The sequence below is a fragment of the Dendropsophus ebraccatus genome, chromosome 12 (assembly GCF_027789765.1).
Source record: "Dendropsophus ebraccatus isolate aDenEbr1 chromosome 12, aDenEbr1.pat, whole genome shotgun sequence".
Taxonomy (NCBI): Eukaryota; Metazoa; Chordata; class Amphibia; order Anura; family Hylidae; genus Dendropsophus; species Dendropsophus ebraccatus.
This window is the reverse complement of record NC_091465.1, coordinates 53,249,975-53,268,170: the sequence shown is the minus strand read 5'-3', so window position 1 is coordinate 53,268,170 and position 18,196 is coordinate 53,249,975. Positions and strand designations below refer to the sequence as shown.

General features: G+C 43.2%; 1 protein-coding gene across 6 annotated transcripts in view; it reads right to left on the bottom strand.

Annotated features, from left to right (window-relative positions):
* Nucleotides 1–15,283, bottom strand: part of HYOU1 (hypoxia up-regulated 1) — a 56,692-nt gene extending 41,409 nt beyond the window's left edge. Inside the window, exons 1-6 of one of the 6 annotated variants that reach the window (XM_069947935.1) lie at nucleotides 15,047–15,283; nucleotides 13,807–13,911; nucleotides 4,179–4,272; nucleotides 3,813–3,891; nucleotides 3,551–3,705; nucleotides 3,355–3,431 (exon numbers count right to left, since the gene is read on the bottom strand). In XM_069947935.1, coding sequence (XP_069804036.1) covers nucleotides 3,355–3,431; nucleotides 3,551–3,705; nucleotides 3,813–3,891; nucleotides 4,179–4,272; nucleotides 13,807–13,879 — 478 coding nt within the window. In that variant the 5' untranslated portion in view covers nucleotides 13,880–13,911; nucleotides 15,047–15,283. Of the gene's footprint in view, nucleotides 1–3,354; nucleotides 3,432–3,550; nucleotides 3,706–3,812; nucleotides 3,892–4,178; nucleotides 4,273–13,806; nucleotides 13,912–14,242; nucleotides 14,336–14,986 lie in introns of those variants that run through there. The other 5 variants (XM_069947930.1, XM_069947936.1, XM_069947934.1 and 2 more) reach the window with 5 other exon arrangements.
* Nucleotides 15,284–18,196: the final 2,913 nt, after the last annotated feature.

Genomic DNA, 18,196 nt, shown 5'->3' with positions numbered 1-18,196 from the left:
CAAGTGCGTCTCTGAAGTGTAGGTGGGATGGTTCAGCCAGGTCCCGAAGATGACATTTGAGGACACCGGGGGAGCGTGGAAAGGTAACAGGCTGTTTGTCTGGAATGTTTTTCCCCCTTCCACAAAATTGTTCCCTCCCTCTTTTCTTTTTCCTTCTCTACTGTATGCTTAACCCCTTCAAGACCAAGCCTATTTGCACCTAAAAGACCAGGCTCATTTTTCAAAATCTGACCTGTCTCACTTTATGATCTTATAGCTCAGTGATGCTTTAACGTATGCTAGCGATTCTGAGATTGTTTTTTCTTCACACATGGCACTTTATATTAGTGGCAAAATTTGGTCACTACTTTGTGTGTTTTTTGTGAAAAACATCAAAATATCATGAAAAATTTAAAAAAAAATAGCATTTTATGAACTTTGAAATGCTCTGCTTCTAAAAAAAAAGTCGTCGTATCACATAAATTAGTTACTAAGTCACATTACCGATATCTCCTCTTTATTCTGGCTTCATTTCATAAACATATTTTACTTTTTTAGGGTGTTACGGGGCTTAGAAATTTATCAGCAAATTACCACATTTTCGTGAAAGTTTCCAAAACTGATTTTTTTAGGGACCAGTTCTTTTTTTTAAGTTGATTTAGGAGGTTTGTATACTGGAAACCCCCATAAGTGACCCCATTTTGGAAACTAGACACCTTAAAGAATTAATCTAGGGGTATAATGAGCATTTTAACCCTACAGGGGTTGGAGGAAAGTATTCACCATTAGGCCGTAAAAAAATGAAAAATTTTAATTTTCCAATAATATATATATTTAGATTAAAGTTTCTCATTTTCAAAAGGAACATGAGAGAAAAAGCACCCCAAAATTTGTAACGCAGGTATTAGAGGAAAGTATTCAAAAGTAGACAGTAAAAATGAAAAACTCGAATTTTTCCAATATGTTCCTTTAGTTTGAAATTTCTCAATTTCATGAGGAACAAGAGAAAAAACAAGTACCCCAAAATTTGTAAAGCAGGTTCTCCTGAGTAAAAAGGTACCTCATATGTCAGTATAAACCACTGTATGGGCACACTGCAGGGCTCAGAAGGGAAGGAGCGCCAATTAGCTTTTTCAATGCAGATTTTGCTGAAGAAGTTTCTGAGCGCCAGGTGCGTTTGCAGTGCCCCTGTAATGTCTACAGAATAGAACCCCCCCAAAAGTCACCCCATTTCGGAAAGTACACCCCTCAAAGAATTCATCTTGGGGTAGGATGAGCATTTTTGCCCCACAGGTATTAGAGGAAAGTATTCAAAATTGGCCAGTAAAAATGAAAAACTCGAATTTTTCCAATAATATGTTGGTTTAGTTTGAAATTTCTAAATTTCACAAGGAACAGGAGAAAAAAAATGTAACCCAAAATCTGTAACGCAGGTTCTCCTGAGTACAACGGTACCCCATATGTGGGCATAAACCACTGTATGGGCACACCGCAGGGCTCAGAAGGGAAGGAGCGCCAATTTGCTAGAGCAAAACCGCAGCTAGTAATAGTGATTAGAATAGTGCAGTTACTAAAATAAAATTAAAAAAAATAGATTACAGGTAATGTGGGGTGGTTACGGGCAGTCTGGGGTGGTTACAGACAACCTGCTGTGGTTACAGATAAACTGAAGTGCTAATAGGTAATCTGAAGTGTGTACCTGTAATCTGGAGGGGGTCACGGGCAATTTGGGGTAGTCAGAGGCGACATGCGGTGGTTGTGTGCAATCTGGGGGTTACATGTAATCTGGCATGATTACGGGCAACCTGGGGGGGGGGGGGTTACAGACAATCTAGAATTGTTACGGATAGACTGAAGTGCTTACAGGCAATTTTGGGGTGGGTACAGGTAATTTGGGGTGGTTACAGGCAATCTGGGGTGATTACGGACAAACTGGGGTGATTACTGACAATCTGGAGGGGGTCACTGGCAACGTGCGGTGGTTACGGGCAACCTGCGGGGGTTACGGGTAATTTGGGAGTAAACTGCAATTATTACTATAATGAAAAGTGTGTGTTTTATTTTTTTGTGTGTTTGTCACTTTTTGTACTTTATACATTCATTTTCACTGTATTACTATGATTACTGTGATATTTTCTATCACAGTAATCATAGTTCAGTAAAAGAGACCGAATTGGTCTCTGTCACTTTAAATTTTCATAGTGATCGGGGCACTAGGGGGGCTGGTCTAGGGTCTGATTTTACTTATTTCATCTCCCCCCACCGTGGATTCACGGTGGGGGGGAGGGAGATGAAATACAGCGGCGGCACCGGACCATTAGTGACCGCCGTTTCGGCGGTCACTAAGGGGTTAATGCGGGTCAGCTGCAGGATCGCAGCTGACTCATTACCCCCGGGGCTGTACACAGATGAGAGCAAGATCGCTAGCTCTACAGCAATCCCACTCTCATCATAAAGCCCCTTTCAGTCAGGAACGTATATGTACATTCCTATTGCACGGGGCATGTGCAATAGGAACATATATATACAGATTGCTGACGTGAAGGGGTTAAAAAGTCACTGTCATTAAAAATGTTGACATTTCATCAGGCGTAAAATGGAAAAGTGCAACAGCACACTGCAAATGAACACATGTGGGCTACTATAGATATTAGATATTACTTCTACATTTCTAATTATCTATAGTAAGCACGTCTTAGCCCTTGCAGCACGCTGTTGTACTTTCTATTTTTTAGTCTGTATTTCAGACATGGCAGAGTGCACCTGCATAGTGTTAATAGGCGTATTGGAAGTGCTGACTGTTTTTATTGTATGCCATCACGATCAGGAGAAATAGCCAGGGAGAGATAATGGCTATAGCGTAATCCATTCCCTGGCTGCTCGCCAATTCTGACAATGTAGCCTTATAATTACAGCTGGAATTAGCTGATCAAGAGATACAGTCAGTGAGTGGATCATGCTACTGCCACGCTCTCTCTCTCTCCGGCTATAGCTCATGATCACAGCGGGACCCAGCAGTGAGACCCACTGCGATTAATAACACTTGATATGCCTGATGACATGTCAAAAGTTATTTTGAATAACAAACTTTTTAACCAATTACCTTGGTTACACTTGATCTGTATGATTTTATTTTTGTATCATTTTTCTAACATGAAAAATAGAGTTATAAAAAAATTACTAGATCTACTGAATCTTTTCTCACATCTGTTTAGTTTATTTTACTTTAACACGACATCTGCAGATTTAATGGAATTTCCAAAAAAAAAAAAGACAATGAAAACACCGTAATAAATCTAATTCTAACTACAACATACATGAGTTACAAAGACACACTCAAGAGTTCAAGGCAATAATAATTTATTTACGATTTACCTGCAAATTCCTCAGCTAGTGTTCTGGAGTAATTCAGCGTCATGGCTAACAGCTCTTCTGGTGAATAGGTTAGGTCTCTGGAAGCAAACAATCATGGCTATTTAAATACTACGGAATGCATTTTTTGTTGTCTCAGTCAAAAATATACCCCCTGTAAAAGAGTGCACTGAGAATTTAAAGGATCTGTAAAACTTACTCAGAAATCTTGAAAAAAACTGTGCCCCGCTCTTCATCTTTCACGACATTGTACTCAGGAAACTGATTTCTAAAAGCCTTAACTTGTGGGTTCTCTGCCCGCTTTCCTAACAAATCCTGGAAGTACCGAAATGTCACCTTGGGATTTTTAGCTGCCTATGAGAAGAAAAAAAAACAATAAGACAAATAAGTTATTTAGCACAGACAAAACTTAAAAGATTGGTAAAAGGAACATAAGTACACAATGCCTACAGGTAACTTACCATCCCTACAGCACTATCCCCAAAGAGACGCTCATTCTCTTTTAAAGCTACGGCACAAGGTGTTTTTCTCCTTGACTCTCTGGAAAACAAGTAGAGCAGCATTAGACCACACTTTCTGCATTGTCTGTGCAGGACTTGCTATGGCCATGAATTTAACCATGCTGGTTGCATTTAGCTATGAAGTCTGCAGAAGAACAAATGCAGCTCCTGACTATATTATTTGCTGTAATAGAGTAATGCAATGTTTCTTTCACACTACAACACAAGTGCAAGGAGGGCTATTATGGGTCCTTTAAAATCAATGTTACGGAAACATAAAAGGATGATCTCCTCAAGAGGCGGCACCTTTAGACCAACAAGACTTACTTGTTTAAAACTATTTCCATTGGCACTCCGGGTTTTACAATCGCAATTTTCATCCATTCAAAGCCCATATCCACAGACATGACAGCCACAGACTCTGAGGAGAAGAATATCATGTTGACAAAAGTCTGCACGTGCATTTGTTTATACCAATATGAAACATGATTTAAAAAAAAGATTTGCCTATTCATACAGTATTTCAGCTGTAAGTGTATGCTTAAACTCCTCAAAAAACGCCTCTATACAGCCTCTGCATTTGCTAAGAGGGGTCGTCTCCGCATAACAACCCCAACCCCTAAAGGGTGCCTTCACACGTACAGTATTGGTGCGTTTTTGGTGCGATTTTTACATGCGCGTTTTGATTTTCATGTGAAATACAGTATGTGTGAAGGCACCCATAGTCTGTATATGACATTGCTCATCTAGAGATGAGCATATTTTTTAAAAGTCTGATTTGTCAGGTCTGCAAATTTTTGGATGAAGATTTGGTTTGACCCAAATCTGTTCTATCCAGGTTTAAAACAAAAAAATGGCTGGGTTCACACACTTAGCAATCCGTTTTTTTCATCCTTCATCCATATCTACAGTCTCCACTAGTGATGTCACGATACCAAAATTTTGAGTTCGATACCCATACTAACTTTTTTATTTCGATACTCAATACCGGTTCGATACTTAGTAAAGTATAAAAAAAAAAACAAAAAAAAAAACAAAAAAAAAACACAGGGGTAGAAATATAGTCACTAGTCATTATCATTAATACAATTCTGCTCTTCCAAATAGCCTGATCGCTAAGACAGCTCTGCTGCACCACCCATCGCTAAGACAGCTCTGCTGCACCACCCATCGCTAAGACAGCTCTGCTGCACCACCCATCGCTAAGACAGCTCTGCTGCACCACCCATCGCTAAGACAGCTCTGCTGCACCACCCATCGCTAAGACAGCTCTGCTGCACCACCCATCGCTAAGACAGCTCTGCTGCACCACCCATCGCTAAGACAGCTCTGCTGCACCACCCATCGCTAAGACAGCTCTGCTGCACCACCCATCGCTAAGACAGCTCTGCTGCACCACCCATCGCTAAGACAGCTCTGCTGCACCACCCATCGCTAAGACAGCTCTGCTGCACCACCCATCGCTAAGACAGCTCTGCTGCACCACCCATCGCTAAGACAGCTCTGCTGCACCACCCATCGCTAAGACAGCTCTGCTGCACCACCCATCGCTAAGACAGCTCTGCTGCACCACCCATCGCTAAGACAGCTCTGCTGCACCACCCATCGCTAAGACAGCTCTGCTGCACCACCCATCGCTAAGACAGCTCTGCTGCACCACCCATCGCTAAGACAGCTCTGCTGCACCACCCATCGCTAAGACAGCTCTGCTGCACCACCCATCACTAAGACAGCTCTGCTGCACCACCCATCACTAAGACAGCTCTGCTGCACCACCCATCACTAAGACAGCTCTGCTGCACCACCCATCACTAAGACAGCTCTGCTGCACCACCCATCACTAAGACAGCTCTGCTGCACCACCCATCACTAAGACAGCTCTGCTGCACCACCCATCACTAAGACAGCTCTGCTGCACCACCCATCACTAAGACAGCTCTGCTGCACCAGTTACCAAGATTGCGGAGGAAGAGAAGAGGAGGTTACACAGGATCCCACACACTACAGCCGATCTTATCTGCTCATCTCAGCCCCGGCCACCTCCCCCACCTGCCAGCCGGCTGGATCCTCACATGTGCTGCACTTCCCCCGGCCTCCTCTCCCGGATCTTACAGACCCCCGCTCTCCCTCTTCATCCTCCCCACCTCCAGCCTTCTCCGTCCTCCTCTCTCCGTGACCTCCCGCTCTCCCTCTCCAGCCGCTCTCCTCTGTGCAGCTCCGCCTCCTCTCCCGGACCTCCCGCTCTCCCTCCAGCCTTCTCCTCCGTCCTCCTCTCCCGATCTCCCTCTCCAGCCGCTCTCATCCGTGCAGCTCCGGCTCCTGCATAAATCATCTCTCTGATAACAGAGTCTGACGGAGCCGGACTCTGTTATCAGAGAGACACCAGCAGCGGGGGTCTGTTACACACAGTAGCCGACCCCCGCTGTATATGGAGCGGGCTCAGGAGGGGTCAGATGTCGCTGTCAGTGTGACAGCGGCATCTATATACTTAAATAGCTGGCACTAGCAATAGCTAAGTGCCGGCTATTTGAAATTGGCGCCAATGGGAGCGGAGGGAGGGAGAGCAGAGGAGGAGACTGCAGGGGGAGGCACATAGAGAACACGGCCGGCGCTCAGCTAGCCGCCGACCGTGTTCTCAGCTTAACTGAAAGTTTCGATACCAGGAAATCCTGGTATCGAACCGTTTTTTTGGCCGAAATATCGATAGTAGTATCGATATTTCGGTGCATCGTGCATCCCTAGTCTCCACACCATGTACAAGAGGAAATGGCACTGAATTTTACAAATAATTTAAAAAATAAAATGTGATTAAAATAAAAAAAAAAAAAAAAAAAAAAATTTACATTTTGTTTAAAAAAATATAAGTGTATGCATACAGGTGCCACCTACAATCTTCACACCCCATACAAAAGAGAATAAATGGGATATCCCATTGGTTTGAATTTTTCCAAAAGTCTTATCGAGGGAGAGGAACCTAGACATTAAACTATGATCAGACAAAAAGAAACGCAATTATGTTTTAGGTTTATTGAAATAAATGTAATAAATTTTAGAAATAAAAATGATGAGATGATGTAAGAGATGATACTAAGCTGCCTACTGGTATAGTCACTTAGAGCAGTCGAGCAGCACAGCAAACTTACTGCATCAAAAATCCTTCTCTCTCCCTGGCTGTTCAATTCTGTCCCTTGCTGCATGACGCTGCTGAATCTGATGAACTGGTGATTAAACAATGCAATGAGAATCAGCTGCCTTATAGGCTGTGTTCACACATGCAATAACAATGCATTACTGCATCATTTAAAGTAATTGTATATGCAGTGCTGCATCATTTCATAGTGTTACTGCATAACTTCATTGCTGTACAGCCAACCTCCGTTGTATGAACGCAATGAAATTTCAGCACACCTATAAAATAATCTCTCTCTCTATGCCTGTGCAGTTCTGTCCCTTGCTGTATGCACATACCGTTTTACACTACTGTATGCCACCTGCTGGTCACTTGTACTGCACTCTCTGATGATGCAGACACTGTAATCTTCCATGCTGAAAACGGCTGCTGCCAAGATGGTCACCAGCTTATATTCAGTCTCTGACATCACACCCTATGTGTCCACTCATAGGCCATTAGGCATTTCTACCAGCGCCAGCCAACTGGCCGGGAAATGCCCTGACAGGAAAAAAGCCACAACCAGTCACAGACAACTCCCTGTCCAGATAACTAGTTACCGCCCCTCTCCCAGCCTTGCACACCGGAGGAAAATTCTCCCCCCCCCCCCCCATGTAAAACTACCGCTGCAGACACGGCTGGTATGCTCGGAGAGCTGCACAGTAGATCTATGTTATGCAGCTGGGAACCATATCAGCACAATAATGCTGGTATGGTTCCCCTTTGAGCTGTATAAACATTGAATGAAAGTTACACATTGGCAACATAGACATCCTGCCTGAATGCAAAACCAATAGAGGAAGAAAAACGGTGAGAACAGGACACCTGCCCTTTGTGTAACCAATGATCTTACGGCATAGCAGCAGAATGAACCAGGTCAGCTTTTTGTAATCTTAGGAACACAAGAGTAAATAATCCTAGATTTTTTAAAGGAACCTCCCTGACTCCAGAGCCGCTGCCACAATCCTACCGCTGTTCAGGCAGATGTAAATGGAGCTTTATATTTTTGTTAGAGGTAGTTCAGAAAAAAAAATATCTTTAAAGCAACTCTGTACCCACAATCTGACCCCCCCAAACTGCTTGTACCTTCGGATAGCTTCTTTTAATCCAAGATCTCTCCTGGGGTCCGTTCGTCAGGTGATACAGATTTCAGATGTCCTAAAAAACAACTTTTAAACTTGCAGCCCTGTGCCCAATGGAAGTATCTGTGCCCTAACTTTGCACCACCCCTCTTTCTGAACATTACACAGGTGTCTTAGCAATCCAGCCCATGTGCCGTGCTGACACAGGTGGAGAATAGGAGACAATCTGCCTGGAGCATTCCTAATGATGAGGAGGGCGGGATGAGGAACAGAGGTGGTGCCAGCCTAATGCACACACAATCTAGGCCACGCCCGTTGGGCACGGGGCTGCAAGTTTAAAAGTTGTTTTTTAGGACAATAACTGCATCACCTGCCAAACGGACTCCAGGACAGATCTTAGATTAGAAGCAGCTATCCGATGGTACAAGTGGTTTGGGGGGGGTCAGATTGAGGGTACAGAGTAACTTTAAAATCAACTGGTACCAGAGATTTGTAATTTACTTGTAAATCTCAAGTCTGTCAGTACTTATCAGTTGCTGCATGTCCTGCAGGAAGTAATATTCTTTCCCGTCTGGATATCAGGAGAGGTTTTCTATGGGGATTTTCTACTGTTCAGGACAGTTCCTGGCATGGACAGATGTGGAATCAAAGAGCATTGTGTCAGACTGGAAAGAATACACCACTTACTGCAGGACATACAGCAGCTGCTAAGTACCGGAAGACTTGATATTTTTTATAGCAGTAAATTACAAATCTCTGGCACCAGTTGATTTGAAAGAAAATCCTTTTTTTGCTGGAACAAATCCCAGAACAGGGTAGAAGGTCAAAGCTTTATGATACAATTAAACCTATTTATTTTACAGTGACTGCACCTGCTGAAACGTTCAAACCTAGCTTTAGGGTAAGGCTATGTTCACATCTGCATTGGAGACTCAGGTTGGAGTCTGTCAGATTCTGAAGCAAAAAAACAAAACAAAACGATAACACATCAAGCGCTACATTTTGGTCACTTTAAGTGACACTGTCACCTCTTTGCATTCTGACATCTCTACACAGGTGTAAAGGGTAAATTTAGCGTTTTTCATACCTGCAGATTGTGTTAAGTGGGCGGGGCCTCATGACATTAGCGCCACTTAGCCCTGCCTACAACACAACAGTTGTCCCCGCCCCCTCGCCGGCCATTGGAATAGGCTGGCCGAAAGGTCTAGACCCCACCCCCTTTATGTCAGCCAACCAATAGGCGTCAACAGTGCTGCTAATGCAGCGAGGCCACACCCACTTAATACAATCTGCAGTTGATAAAAGGACACTTTTTACTTGAACAAACAACATGACATATGATATGAAATAAGGTATGAAAACCGCTAAATTTACCCTTTACACCTGTGTAGAGATGTCAGAATGCAAAAAGGGGGTGACAGTGTCACTTTAAATCCTGTAAAATTACAACGGACTTCATACTAGAAACCTGAAGGATCCCATTAAAGTCAGTACAGTGTGACAGGCTCCACTGATGTCTGATTCACCAGCTCTTTACACTGTTTTTGAATGCACTAGGGGCACCCAACAGCGTCTCAGAAGCAGATGTGAACCTAGCCTAAGCTTACACAGCATATTTTTCCCCTTGAAAAACCATGTTGCAAAAATGTGAGAAGGCATGTCGTCTCATTAGCCATTTATTTTACTCGCAATTGCTGCAGTTTTGGACGCAGATTTCTCCTGCTTATCCATTTGTAATTCAAATACATAAACAGAATGTGCACAATTCAGTGTGAACTAAGTGGGCATATTCACCAGGCCAGCAGAATGCAATCTGACAAATACTGTCAATGTCACTGCAGTGTCCCAGAGCACAAGTTAATATGGCTGGGCCTGGGATGGTGAGTGCTCACTAACTAACTAACTTTGATGCCCGGGTCAAATTAATGCAATGTTCCTCCCCGCCTTCTAAGAGCCATAGCGCTTTTATTCTTCCACCCACAGGGCTATTTTTTTCTGATCTATATAATTTTATAAAATCATTAATCCTGATGTGTTGTTTTTTTTTATTTTCGTTTACGCCGTTCACCGTGCAGGAACATTAATGTTATATTTTAATATATCGGACAATTCTGCACGCTACGATATGTAATATGTTTATATATTTTTATATTTTTTATATATTTTTATTTTTATAATAGGCAAGGGGGTATTTTTAACTTTTAATGGGAGGGGGTTTATAAGGGGTTTTTAATACTTTAAAAAACTTTTTTATTGCACTTTTTTTTTTTACACTTGGTTTCACTGTAAAAGATGCAATCATTAGATTGCATGTACTGGTTTGATATGCCATAGCATAGCATAGATCAGTGTTATCGGCGATCTATGTATAGAGCCTACCTGAGAGCAGACTCTATACATGGATCGCCGATCCGACAGGACAGAGGTAAGTGACTTACCCCCGCCTGTCTGCACAAGTGATCGGGGGTAAGTCACTCAGTGACAGATGTTTGCTCTAGATTGCGGTGTTTAAGGGGTTAGTGAGACGCCGCTGTGGGATCGCAGCTGCCTCTCATTAACTCCGGCCCCATACACACTGATGTGTGCGGGACCGCTCTCACTGCAGCAGTCCCGCACATATCAGTAACCCCATGAAGTCAGGAGTGTATAATTATAATTTATATATATATATATATATATATATATATATATATATATATATATATATATATATATATATATATATATAAATATACACACACACACACATTGCTACTGCACGGGGTATGTGCAGTAGGAACGTATATATGCAGATTGTTGACGGGAAGGAGTTAGTGTAAGGACGTAGGATTTATGCAAGTAGCTCAGCATATTCTCTGTCAGTTTTTTTCTGGCAGCCAGAGAATGGGTTACAAATGGGGGTCACCCACATTCTGAGTGTACTATTCAGTTAGTGTTTGGACCTCCCAGCAGGTGGGCGGGGCTAGGCTAATGAGCTCCATATAAAAATCCCAGCTGTTACAGGAAGTTGCTTATGAATGGAGATTCAGAGGTTAAGATAACAACTGTAGGTGTGCGAACAGGAGAGCAAGTGTGTCAGTTGCCTTTTCCACTCTTAGGGTACGTTCACACTTACCGGATCCGCAGCTTATTTTCTGCAGCAGATTTCATTTAAATAACTGAACACAGCATCAAATCTGCACCATCAAATCTACTGCGGATCCTGTAGGTGTGAACGCACCCTTAGGCTATGTTCACACTACGTATATTTGAGGCTGTATGTTTGAGGCTGTATAGCAACCAAAACAAGGAGTGGATTGAAAACACAGAAAGGCTCTGTTCACATAATGTTGTAATTGAGTGGATGGCCACCATTTAATGGCAAATATGTGCTGTTATTTTGAAACAACGGCTGTTGTATTGAAATAATGGAAGTTATTTACCGTTATATGGCGGCCATCCACTCAATTACAACATTATGTGAACAGAGCCTTTCTGTGTTTTCAATCCACTCCTGGTTTTGGTTGCTATGAGGACCTGATATGAGGACCAAATACAGCCTCAAATATACATAGTGTGAACCCAGCCTTAAAGTGTAACTATAAAATATTTTGTTGGTTTTAGTTAGCTTAGGCCATGGTAAGAATTTTTGCAACATAAATTAAGCTAAACTGATTTTTCTTTCTTTTTAATACATGTAGCTGAATTTCCCTTTAAACCTGTGTCTGCCTCTGTATTACTTGTCAATTCTTGTCCCACCCTGCAGAAAATCCATACTGTGGGCAAGGAATGGGTAAGGCCAAGGTGGCAGGGGCAGAGCCTCACAGGCGGGGGTTATCTACTAGGCCCTGAATGGTATCTGGCTGTAGGGGGTCTTTATTATACAGTACCCCCAGCAGCACTCATGTACTGCCCATACATCCAGTGGAGGGTGTTCTCTATGGTCGCCCAGCTTTCAAGCATTTTATACTACGTATAATGGGGGTCACCAGCATTCCAACATCTTTTACTCAGTATGACGGGGGTCCCCCAGCTTTCCCAGGGTCTTGTTTTCATTATTATTTGTGGGGGGGGTAACTAAGTAAATAAGGCAAAGATATAAAGCAGATTCTCCTGTGTGTGCAGTGGATGCAGCTAGTCTCCAGCCACCACTGAAGAACTCAAAACTAGACTAGATGGTCTAGTTTGCCTGACAATCGTCTATGTTTCTAACTAAATATACACACACACACAAAAAAAAATTTGCACAATGCCAGATACCTGTGATATAGAGGTCACACATAGGCCCATATTTATCAGCTGTCAGTGCCCCCACTCCAGAATCATCACGGCCCTACAGGGACTACCCACTCGGCCAGTCGGTGACTGCAGCTGTGTCCCATTTCAGTCACTGATTGGGTGAGTAGGCATTTCTGAGTGGGGCCATGACATCACAGGATCGGGAGCCCCGCGGGGTAACATAAGCAGTGATGCTGTGCTGCAGGGGCATGGGAATGGGTAAATAGGACTTCATTATTATTATTATTCCAACGCCCCTGTCCCCACTGTTGCCTAGAATACCCATTTAATTTCTGACTCTCTCTCTCTTTCTAAGGGTGCGTCCACATTGAGGAACCCGTGCGAATAAGATTCTGCCACTTGTCCCCAATCTTCACCCGTGCCATAGACATGTCCATTCTTTGAGCAGATGTCAGAAACCGCCTGATCAGATTTGTCTAACATGCTGATAGTTTCCTTTTAATAAATAAGGGCCTTAGATTGATAAAACTAAAAATATATTAAATGAAGAACATTTATAAAAGATTCATATAAAAATTCAATTATAAAATTTTGAAATTTTTTTTTTAAAGCTAGAGCCTGTAATTTTTTTCAGACTCCAGCCAAAGTTAGCTCCGACTCCACAGCCCTGGTTACAGTGCATCAAAAAAAATAAATAAAAAATAAGCGTCTAGAAGGGTATTTTCTGTGGTGAAATTTGTTTGGCCTTTATGTTAGTGTATTTGCTTTATGAAGTTCTACTTATCTGTGGTAGTTTTAACTAATATAAATACATTTTTATTGTTAGTGACACTGTATTGCTTTTGAATCCTACCACTATATAAAAGGGTACTCCAGCTAAAAGCTTTTTCCCAGTAATTGAAACACATTACAAAGTTATATAACTTTGTAATATGCTTCAATCACCTATCTGCCCCCTATTCCTATATTTCCCCCCCTCAACCCCCCACCAGGAAGTGAAGTAAACTGATTCTCACCTGTTGACACCAGGCAGCTATGTGGCAGCCATTTTGTGACAATGACATCATCAAGAGGGAGGTGGGTCTAAGCCCTGTTAGGCCAGCTTCCCTTTGTCAGATGACAGGGGAAGGGGGGGGTAAATGTAAAAACCATGTTTATGATTGATTTTTTTTTTTTATCAGCACCGGAGTACCCCTTTAATTGGCTCTCTGTATGCATCTGCTTTGGGGGTGGTGTATGCCCATCTTTTTGTTCTTAAGTGTTTTTATGCAAGTTATTTGGGGTAACTAACAAAGATTAACATTTTCATTATATAGACTTTGATCTGTGCTACATTTTGGTGTTCAAACCTTACTGGCCAGGTCCTCAAGCACAACAATCTAACTAATAGACCTTCTAAGAGAATATTTTGCTTGCCATGTTTCTTGAACACAAACTTACACCATGTGAAATACAAGCTGCTGCAGTGTGAATAACATTGTCTTACCTGTCTGAGAGGGCAGCAGGATTACAAGGAAAACTGACAGGATTGCACACAGTGACCACGTCCAAAGCCCCATTTTGCAGGGGTCACGTAACAGATTATATACACCTGTATAATTAAAAAAAAAAAGGATATGTATGAACAATAAAGCCAGAAGTTTATTTCCGTAATCCATGATGAACTCCCCCCAAGCAGTTAATCACATTTCCCTGTTGTAGACAGTCCCAACCATCCACGTGTCCTCACTTTCCTTCTGATTCTCTATATTTACTTTTGCAACTACAAGGAAATCACGATAACATAACATTGGTCACAGCAGCATAGGTAAAAGGTAAAGGCAAGAAGCCCCTTTAAAGTGGGAATGAACCATTGAAGTGGTTGTTTGGCATAAACTACTCATCAATGCTGCTGCTGGGGACAGACAGTGCTGCATACTTACCTATCCAACTCCACCACAACTGCCAGTTCCTGGGCCGCCCACTGTCAGGCCGCTCAGAAGAGAAAGCACACGTGTCCCCCACAGCAGCATAGATTAGTTCAGGCCCTGCAAGGTAAACGCACACTAGACTCATTTGCTGCAGATTCTCCAGAAGGAAATTTGCAGCAGATTATATGCAATTTTCATCTAATATTCCCAATAAACATTGAACTCCAGTGTGGATTTTGAAATCTGAAGCATGCACATCATCTGTGGAATATTTTAGCCAAGAACAGGGGCCACAGTGATCTATCATGGGTTATCCAGCCTCTGCTTCCATTGTGAAATAAGAGGCGGCGGTATATAGGTCTGGAGGAGTAATGGAGCACAGACTGTACAATACTTATAGAGATGACAGCCATCACACCTGCTCCGAAAAATAACCATGGAGGCTGCCCATGCTTTCTCCCAGAGGTGTGCCACCCATAAAGGAACAAAATGGAGAATCCTAAATAATCTAAATATTTCACCAAAGTGGTGAGCCTATAAATGAATGAGGCACATAGAGAGCTACGCCTGGTGTGCACACCTCATCTGCTGGCAGGACACATGACACCACTGCCGGGTGGTGTGTGCACAGTGTGGCAGCACTGCTGTATACCTAGCACTAAGTTACCGCAGCAATGCAATCCCTGTATGCAGGACAAGCTCTCACATTACCGCGAGTGTATATAGCCCGCTGCAGATACAGCAGCCCAATCTCACCTCGGCCCCCGCTCGGCGCTCTCCACACTCCGCTCGCCACACACTCCGCAGCTCACTCACCTTTTTTACCTACGGAGCAGAAATGTCTCGTACAGGCCTGAACGCGGCGCGCACTGATTGGTGAATTTACCGGCAGCTCTAGCGTCAACCAAGCGTGGACCTCCAGCCAATCAGTCGGCGAAGAATTTTCCGGCTTCCTCCTCTCATTGGTCCACGTTGTTTCGAAGCGCTGATTTGGCCACGATTCAGTGACGTCATGCAGCTAAAACCGCGTCGGTGCTGAGTGTCTGACATGTCGCTGGGTGCCTACAGAATCAGTATTTCTGGGGGGGAGTAGTTGTGTAGTTATCGGCAGGGGATGACAGTAAGCTGGATCCAGTCTGATGCAATGGAGGCGTGACGTGGCACTGTCACTATAAACAACTTTCCTCATGTCAAAAGTTCTGATGGATGGAGGTCTGAGTGTCCAGACCTGTAGTGATAGACGAGGCTGAAGTTGGTTTCTTATTCGGCAGTTTCTTATTTAGAGGATTTTTTCTTTTTCCTGTTTTAGCTATTATTTTTACAGACAATGTATAATATTCATAACATAATGTAAGTGAGAAGCCCTGAGGAGATTGGTGATAAAAATGACCAAACGGACCCCACAGTTGGCATAAAATTGGGCATCAAAGAGAAAACACAAAATTATGATTTAAAAATCAAATTGACTTCGGCCCACTGATCTCACTCTGGTAATACACAAAGAGGGATGCCCGGCATCACATCCAAGAGAGTCCAGCCTGGCCCAAAGTGCTTCTGGGTATAAAAACTGGCATCAAAGTGCGCAGAAAGTCATTTTTCATGATTTGAATAAGTAACAGGTGTTTTCAAAGGGTTAAATGAGTTCGAGCCACTGATCTCACACTGATAATACACAGAGAGGGGCTCCAGTGCTCCTAATAGTCTTTATGTACAGTGGAGCAAATACCAAACTGCAGCACAACGGCATTGAGGATGAAGACAAGAGACATCCCGTCATCCATGGTGTCTCCGCTGCAATAGGGACATATCAGTTGGTTAGATTACTCTCACCTCCAAATAGTTTCCCTTTAAGGCCAGTTCACACAGTAAAATCGGTGGAATTCTGTGTCGGAACTCTCCGCTGCTGAATCCCGCCTGCTTCAGTGACATACAGTCTGTCTATGGGAGGGATCACGCGCCTCCGTTTACCACGTCTTCATCCTCGATGCCGTTGTGCTGCAGTTTGGTATTTGCTCTACTGTACATAAAGACCCTTAGGAGCACTGGAGCTACTCTGTGTATTATCAGTGTGAGATCAGTGGCCCAAACTCATTTAACCCTTTGAAAACACCTGTTGCTTATTCAAATCATGAAAAATGCCTATCTGCCCACTTTGATGCCAGTTTTTATACCCAGAAACACTTTGGGCCAGGCTGGACTCTCTTGGATGTGATGCGGGGCACCCCTCTCTGTGTATTATCAGAGTGAGATCAGTGGCCCGAACTCATTTAACCCTTTGAAAACAGCTGTTACTTATTCAAATAATTAAAAAAAATGCCCGTCTGCCCACTTTGATGCCAGTTTTTATACCCAGAACAACTTTGGGCTAGGCTGGACTCTCCTGGGTGTGATGTGGGGCATCCCTCTCTGTGTGTACGCAGTGAGAGATCAGTGGCCCAGAACTCATTTAACCCTTTGAAAACACCTGTTACTTATTCAAATTAGGAAAAAATGCCTGTCTGCCCACTTTGATGCCAGTTTTTATACCCAGAACAACTTTGGGCTAGGCTGGACTCTCCTGGGTGTGATGTGGGGCATCCCTCTCTGTGTGTACGCAGTGAGAGATCAGTGGCCCAGAACTCATTTAACCCTTTGAAAACACCTGTTACTTATTCAAATTAGGAAAAAATGCCTGTCTGCCCACTTTGATGCCAGTTTTTATACCCAGAACCACTTTGGGCCAGGCTGGACTCTTTTGGATGTGATGCCGGGTATCCCTCTCTGTGTATTACCAGTGTGAGATCAGTGGCCCGAAGTCAATTTTATTTTTAAACCATAATTTTGTGTTTTCACTTTGATGCCCATTTTCATGCCAACCGTGGGGTCCTTTTCGCCTTTTTTATCGCCAATCTCCTTCGGACTCCTCACTTACATTAGGTTATGAATATTATCAATTTTCTGTAAGTATAATAGCTAAAACATGAAAAAGAAAAACCCTCTGAATAAGAAACTGGCGAATAAGCCTCGTTAGTGATGGGAACAACTGGGAGAAGACCCTTCCTCTCCCTGCTGTGTGTCACGCCATCACTTGGGTTCATAATGTAAGTCTGTGGAGCCTGACTGCTATGCTGACAGAGCGAGGAGCAGAGGCAGTACAGGTGTGAACGCTCAGACCCAGACTGATCAAAACCCTTCATATGTGAAAAGTTTTCTATGGTGACAGTGACTAGAGACGAGCAAATTTACAGAGCTGCCGGCTTTGAAGTCTGCTCCGCTCCCTGTCGCTCCTCCCCGGGTGCTGGGAAAAGTTGGATCCAGTCCTGGGAAACTGGGAGAAGTTTCCCAGGACAGGACCCATTTTTTCCCAGCACCAGGGAGGAGCGGCAGGGAGCGGAGCAGACTTCAAAGTCTGCAGCCCCATTAGCAGAATGCAGATAGGAAAGAAGTGATTCACTTCCTTCCTACTGTAGATTCACACATCTCAACACTATTCCAGAATATTGGGTCCATTCATGTTCACTGCCAATATCTGCCAGAACGGCCGGTGTTATACCATGTGTGAACATGGCCCTAGTAAAAAAAAAAAAAAAAATGGAATTTTTTCAAAAATCTGTGCGTTTAGTTTGAGATTTCTCAATTTCAGGCATAGGAGAGAAAAAACACCCCAAAACTTGTAATGCAAGTACAATGGTACCCCATGTGCGGGCATATACAGCATTTTGCATTTTCAGGCTATGTTCCCACACAGTATTTTTGCTCAGTATTTTGCAACCAAAGCCAGGAGCGGATTTAAAACACAGAAATGCTATGTTTACACACTGTTGAAAGTGAGTGGATGTCTGTCATTTATTGGCAAATAATTGCCATTATTTTAAAACAACAGGCTATTGTTTAGAAATAACAGATGTGATTTGCCACTAAATGCCGACCATCCACTAAGTTTCAACAGTGTGTGAACATAGCCTTTCTGTGTTTTCAATCCACTCC